The sequence below is a fragment of the Lontra canadensis genome, unplaced genomic scaffold (genome assembly GCF_010015895.1).
Source record: "Lontra canadensis isolate GAN:19392208 unplaced genomic scaffold, GSC_riverotter_1.0 scaffold49, whole genome shotgun sequence".
NCBI lineage: Eukaryota > Metazoa > Chordata > Mammalia > Carnivora > Mustelidae > Lontra > Lontra canadensis.
In genome coordinates, this window is record NW_022631043.1 from 1,577,123 (window position 1) to 1,583,998 (window position 6,876).

The 6,876-nt window shown below is 57.0% G+C and overlaps 1 protein-coding gene across 2 annotated transcripts in view; it reads left to right on the forward strand.

Moving 5' to 3' along the window:
• The first annotated feature begins 6,637 nt into the window (after nucleotides 1-6,637).
• Nucleotides 6,638-6,876, forward strand: part of AGO2 (argonaute RISC catalytic component 2) — a 97,187-nt gene continuing 96,948 nt past the window's right edge. Inside the window, exon 1 of one of the 2 annotated variants that reach the window (XM_032873474.1) lies at nucleotides 6,638-6,771. In XM_032873474.1, coding sequence (XP_032729365.1) covers nucleotides 6,750-6,771 — 22 coding nt within the window. In that variant the 5' untranslated portion in view covers nucleotides 6,638-6,749. The remainder of the gene's footprint in view (nucleotides 6,772-6,876) is intronic. The other variant, XM_032873473.1, reaches the window with a different exon arrangement.

The following is a 6,876-nucleotide window of genomic DNA, read 5'->3' on the forward strand; positions in this document are numbered from 1 at the left end:
GTCCCCAGACAAGGGAACAGGGCGGGGGGAGGGCGGCCAGGCCATCAGCCCCCAGGGAGGCGAAAGAGGTTGCTGTCACCATGTTACCATGTGGTCCCCTTCTGGCTGCTCCCCCCGGGCTCTGTGGCAGTGGGCGGAGCTCTGCAGGGGTAGACCGGCGGTCTGGTTGGCTCCAGGTCCACCACTGACCCTTTCTGCCGCTCAGCAAGCCCATGGACAGACGAGGAGGCTCTGTCTTTGGGGCTGATCCTGTTACCCCACTAGTCAGTGGCAGCCGTAGGAGAACCACCCGGACGAAGCACTGTGGGCTGCTCCGTGGAAAGACGGAATGTTCCCTGAGCCACCCAGCCAGCCGGCTGCTACTTCTGTTCTTTTCCAGCTTTCTACCTTTCAGACACGCATGCGCCCACTGTCTGTGGCTAATCCCAGGAGACGTCCCAAGTGTAAATTTGAATGTTGCAATGACGGATGAAGGAAACAAACAGGGTGGGGCCTTCCCAGCGCTTGTCTGTTACTGGTATTTCTTCTGACAGTTCCCCATGGCGGGGATCAGGCCGTCTATGCTAGCAGGGGGGGTAACAGGAAACGTGGGAGACGCAGGACCACCTTCGAAGGAGAAGTGACCACCTTCAGGGTGAACTTGAAGGCGAAAATCCTCCATCCCACAGCTTCTGGGGGAAGTGACTTTAGTTACGGGGGTGGGATTGTGTTCTCACTCTCTGGAATACGGTTTCATGTGTCCTGTGGCCCCTGCTGTCGGGTTTGAGCCTGGGAGCTGACTTCCCCATGAAGGGGAGAGACATTTCTTGCAAGGTGTGACATAAATCTAATAATTCTGTCTTGGTGTGTGTGGTGTGGGCGGGGGAGGAAGGAATGCTGTTAGCACACTGGAGAGGTTTTTTTTTTTTTTTTTTAATTAACCTATTTACTTTGAGATCATTGTAGATTTACAATTACATAGAAATAGTACGGAGAGATCTCAGGTACCCTATACCCAGTTTCCCCAGTGATAATATCTTGCAAAACTATAGAACAATATTACAACCAGGATAGTAACATTGATAGAGTCAAGATACGAAGTTTTCGACCACGGTGTGGATCTTCACAGCCACGGCCTCTTCCTTCCCCTCTCCCCTTTCTAGCTCCTCCAAACCACTTCTATAATTTTGTCATCTCAAGGACGGCCTGTAAACAGAATCATGTAATAGGTAACCTTTCGGAATGGGCTTTTCCCCATTCTGCACACTTGAGACTCATGCTAGTGCCTGTATTCTGTTTGACTGGTGACGAATGTTCCCTGTGTGGACGGGCCACAGATTAACTACTCACAGTTAAGGACATTTAGGTTGTTTCCAGGTTTTGGTTAGACAAATAAAACCGCTATAAACATTCATGCACAGGTTTATTGTAAACACAAGATGCCATTTCTCTGGGAGAAATACCCAGGAGCATGATTGTCCAGATGAACAGTGGTTGGATGTTTAGTTTTTGAAGAAACTCTTTTCCCTGGGACTGTACCACAGGGCATTTGCACGGCAAAGCGGGAGCAATCCAGTTTCTCCGTAGTCTCCTCGGCTTGCTGGTTGTCACCGTTTCACGTCAGCTCCTCTGATGGGTTGTACTGATGTCGTACTTTGCTTCGGGTGTGCAGCTCTCTGACGGGGGACAGTGGTGGCCCGTTTGCTGTTAGAATCCCCTCTTCACGGTGCGCCTCTCCCAGTCTTGTCCACGCTCAGAATGGGTTGTTTGCTTTTTTCTTTTTAAGATTTTAAAAATGTATTTGTTTTAGGGGGGAGGGGCAGAGGCAGAGGGAAAGAATTTCAAGCAGACTCCCCGTTGAGCAGCGAGCCTGAGGTGGGGCTCGAGGTGGGGCTCGATCCCACCACCCCGAGATCATGGCCTGAGCCGAAACCCGAGGGCTGGTTTCAGCGGACTATGCTATGCAGGCGCCCTGATTGTTTGCTTTTTTACTGTTGAATTTTGAGAATTTTTAAATATAGTTTAGAGTCTAGTTTTTTGGAGATGTTCAGGGTGCAAACATTTTCTCCCGCTCTGAGCTGGTCTGGTCCTCTGACCCTTTTAATGGATCGTTCACAGAACAAAAGCTTTAATTTTGGTGAAGTCCAGGCATGTTTTCCCCTTCGTGGATTGTGCCTCTGATGTCCAGTCTAGGAATGATTTGTCTAGCCTTTGATTTCCCACCAATTTTCTTTTTTTAAGTTTTATGTTTGTATTTTTTAAATTTTTATTTCTTTTTTTTTTAATGTTTGCATTTAAATCCGTCCTCCATTTTAAGTTAATTTTTCAGTGTCTGCGTGTTAGCCGCATCTAGGCTGCCTTGCCTTATTAGATAACAGAGGAAGGAGCGGGTCAGAGAGCAGGTGCATCTCCTGGGCTTACACCAGCCGCTGCCCTGCTCACACTCGCACATTCCCAGTCAGGATGACCTCCACGGCACGGCTGTGTGAGTGGCCCTGGCTGCGTGTTCAGGATTCTTGACTCAGCCTCTGTGCGGTGCACAAAATGACAAAGTGATGTATGTATGCAAACTAAGTGGTTTCCGTGTCCTGTTCATGTTGGGCTCAGGTGCAGAAATTGCTTAGATGTGAATTTTGTTCCTACTATGATAGAAGTACTTGTCAACTCATAAGCCACTCTTGAGTTCTTTTTTTTTTTTTTAAGATTTTATTTGTTTATTTGACAGACGGAGATCACAAGTAGGGAGAGAGACAGGCAGAGAGAGAGAGAGAGAGAGAGAGAGAGGAGGAAGCAGGCTCCCTGCTGAGCAGAAGGTCTGATGTGGGGCTGGGTCCCAGGACCCTGGGATCATGACCTGAGCCGAAGGCAGAGACTTTAATCCACTGAGCCACCCCGGTGCCCCCACTCTTGAGTTCTTCATTCAGAAAAACAGCCAATCGTTTTGTTCAAAGAAACTTAGAAGGGTACAGCTGGAAGGGATCATGGGAAGAGCGCTATCTCAGTGTTTCCCAAAGTGTGCTCCATGGAACACAGAGGTACCCTGTGGCAAAAGAGTTCTAGGGCCCAGTGGGCGTGGGGCTACATACCTCTGTTCCTCTCCTTCCGCTTCATAGGATCATGATCCTTAACACTTTGTTAAAGGTTTTGAGGGGGCTTGTCATCGATGACTATGTTCAGTGCTAACTCAGTGCTTCCCATTTATTTGCCCCCTAACCCTGCTTTACCCCCACACAGGACATGCTTTTTCTGGTGTCTGCATTTTAGAGTTGGAGAAATGAAGGGCCCCCAGTGTTGAGGGCTTCCTGGGCCCCACCCCCACTCAGGGTGTGCTTTCCCATCACCTCCCCCTGCCTCTCCTGCAGCCACCTGCTGAGCCCTGGCCCTGGCCGGAACCGCAGCACAGGAAGCCCCAGACAGGGAGCAGTGAGTTGGGGCACCAGAAGACTCCTGAGTCAGCCCTACATCGCCAATGTCAAGTGCTGGATGAGACCTGGAGGAGCAGGGCAGCAGTGGTGGCGGTGGTGGGGGTGTCCTAGAGACATTTCATAGCAAGAGTTGGGGGGACTCAGTGAAATGTGTAACGTGTTCACGGAGGGCGGGAGAGGAAGGCAGCCGGGCGCGGGGCTTTCTGCGGGAGGATGGACCCCCTGGCCCCCCCCGGGGAGCCCAGGACGGAGAGCAGGCTGGGAGGAGGGAGGAGAGAGGCGCTTGGTTTGGGGTTGTAGGCCCGGAGCCCCTGGGGCACCGGGCGCCGCGGAAAGGGGCGGCAGGAGGGGGAGGCTACCACGGCCCCGGCAGCTGCGGGAAGAGAGCGGCGGAGGCGCGCCAGTCTCGGGCGGCCCGGACGGGGAGCCCCAGCCCGGAGACGGCCCCCCCGCGCCAGCAGGGGGCGCGTGTGCGGTCCCCGCCGCGTCGCGACACAGTAAAGCGTCTTGGAGACATTATGTAGCCTGACCTTCTGCACCGCAGCCCTCGCAACAAAGTTACTCCAGGCGCGCGCGCGGCGGGGGGAGGCAGGCGGGGCTGCGGGGACGCGCGGCTCCGGGGCGGGGACGAGGCTGGGGATGACAGCAGCCACCCGCGGGGAGGCGCCGGGTGGGGGACGGCGGCGGGAGACAGCTGGGGGTGTGAGGGAGGAGAGGCAGACACAGCGGGCGCTGGGGGACGTGCTCGTTCACCAGCTGGAGAGAGAGAACGCGGGGTGAGAAGGAGCGAGCACGGAGGCAGAGGGAGGCCAGGCTCCCCGCTGAGCAGGGAGCTCCACGCAGGCTCGATCGGCACCTCCGGTTCCTGACCCGAGCTGAAGCCAGGGCTTCCCCCACGGAGCCCCCGCAGGCGCCCCTCATGGGTATTACTTTCAAAATGTTTTATTGTGAAATACACAGAGGGTACGAAAAAACACATAAAAATAATTGTGCAGCTTGAGACTTGCAAGTGAGCAGCAGGCTTACTGGAAGGACCCTTTCCCGGTGTCAAAAGCACCACCCCCCCCCAGCAGTACCCACCATGTGCACTCCTGGTGACCACCTTCTGGCTTACCTTACGATTTTTACTCATTACGCATCCCTAAACAATATAGTTTCATTGTGCCTGTTTTGGAACTTTTATAAATGTAATCATGGAGTATGGCCGTTGGTTTCTTTCACTCAAGGTTCTTGAAATTCATCCGTATTTGCAGGGTCCGCATCTTCATGGCTAGGTTTCAGTTTAGGCGTTCTAGATCCACGCTTGATGGGGATCTGACTGGTAGCCGGTCCTGGGCTCCCAGGCACCCCCTTTCCGTGCTCTGAGGCACGCATTTCAGCAGCTCTACGTGGGGCCATGTGTTAGCTCTTCCAGGTGCTGCCAAACGTTTTTCTCCAAAACGATCGCACTGATGCACACTCCCACAGTGACACTCTTGAGAAAATGAAGTTGTGCATCTGGAGAGCCTGACGAGGGCAAAGGGGAAGAGTCTGACCCTGACAGCCAGGGCCCGTGTCACACTGGTCGTTGCACAGCAAATTAAGGATTTCGGACCGAATGCAGATGGAAATGGGGAGCCAATGAAGGGTTCTGAACAAAGAAGACAAAAAATTGGATTCGTGAGCACACAAAGATGCCTGTTGGGTGGGGAGTCGTCAAGAGTAATTTCAGGGGCTTCTCGGGTGGTCCAGGCCACCTTGAGGGCCAGGGGTGGTCAGCAGAGGATTGGAGAGGGTTGCATGGGCATCCGGGAGGCTGACGCCATGGGACCAACCCCATTCATATCAATGATTTGCTGAAGATCGGCGTCCTTTTCGGTTTCCCTATGGAGGAAATCAAGGTTTCCTGTCACTTTTTTTAGGGACGCCCTTGAGAACTGCAAAGAGCTGGCAGTGAGCCTCTTTAAGATGCTTAACTCCTTGCGGGCAGAGCTCTTGTCTTCGCATCACGCTGGGCGGCAGGAACACTCAGTTCTTAGCACCAGTATGCAGGTAACGCACGTTTATAGGTGGAGGAATGCGCGGGCAAGTGCGTTGAAACACGACGATGAGCAAGTCCGGATGGCATTCCACCTTCAGACTTCCAGTCACCCACCAGTTCGGAGAGAAGGGAGGTAACTCTGGACTGCTTCCCTGGAAAAGGATCCCCAAACAGTTGGATCCAGGGGTCTTGAAGGATGGAGGAGGATTTGGGTAGGAGGGACGACTTTCCCAAGTACAAGGCGGGTAAGTACCGAGACGCACGAGGGAGTATGATGGGGTCCGAGAAAGGCCCCGCAGGGAAACCCTGCGGAGGCCCCAGAGTGCTGGGGAGGAGCCGCGGTTGGATCTCATCATTGATGGCAGCTAAAATTTACCAAAAACTTTACCGTTCAAGGTTTTTTTCCCCAGGATTATCTGGGTGCTTGGCCGGGAGGTGGCGGTGTGGTCGTGTGAGAGGGCCAGCACGCATTCAAGTTCAAGCTCGGGGCTGGGAGCAAGCTTCCCGACAGGCTCGTTTCGTTAATAACTTAAAAAAAAAGCCAGGCGGGGATGCTGGGGCGCGCGGACTCCAACGACACGCCCGCACCGTGTCCAAGCTCCCCAGGCCCAGGTGGGGGTTAGGGTGGCAGGGGCCGTGCGCCCCTCCTCCCCGCCGCAGCCGCCTCTCGGGCCCCCGGCGAGCAGCCAGAACCCGCTCCCCACGCGCGCGGAGGCGGCGGGGAAACCAGGGGTGTGTTTTCTTTTCTTTCTTCCCGGCCTCTGGCGGCAGCGCCGGGCCTGCTCCGCCCAGTCGGGAAGACGTCGCTGCTCTGAGTGGCTGGGAGGGGCCCCCCGCCCCCCGCCCCGCGTCCGCCTCCGCGGCGGGGCCCCCCTCCCCCGCGCTCCCCGGGCCCGCGCCGTTCCCGCCCCCAGTTCGCCGCGGGGCCCGGATCCCACCCCCCCAGCCCAGCGCCGGCTCCCGGCCGCCAGCGCGCCGACCCCGCCCCTCCTCCCCTCCCCCTCCCTCCCCTCGCCTTCGCCCCTCCCTCCCCCTCTTCCTCCCCTCCCTCCTCCCCTCCCTCTCTCTCTCGCCCCTCCCTCCCCCTCTTCCTCCCCTCCCTCCTCCCCTCCTTCTCTCTCTCGCACCTCCCTCCTCCCCCCTCCCCCTCCCCCCCGCCCGCCGCCTCCGCCCGCCGCCCCGGCCGCGTCGGGTAAACCTGTTTGGCGAGGCGGCCGCGCCGGGGCGGATCGTGCGGCCGGCGGCTCCCTCCCGGCTCGCGGCGTCGGGGCCCGTGGCGCGCGCGCGGCCGCCCCTCGGCCCCGGAGCCCCTCGGCGGCGCCACCATGTACTCGGGAGCCGGCCCCGGTGAGTCCTCGCGCGGGGGCGCCGGCCCGGCAGCTCGCGCTCGTCCCCGCGGCGCCGGCGGCGGTTGGCGGGCGCGGGCCGGGGCCCGGGGGGCGGGGGGCGGCG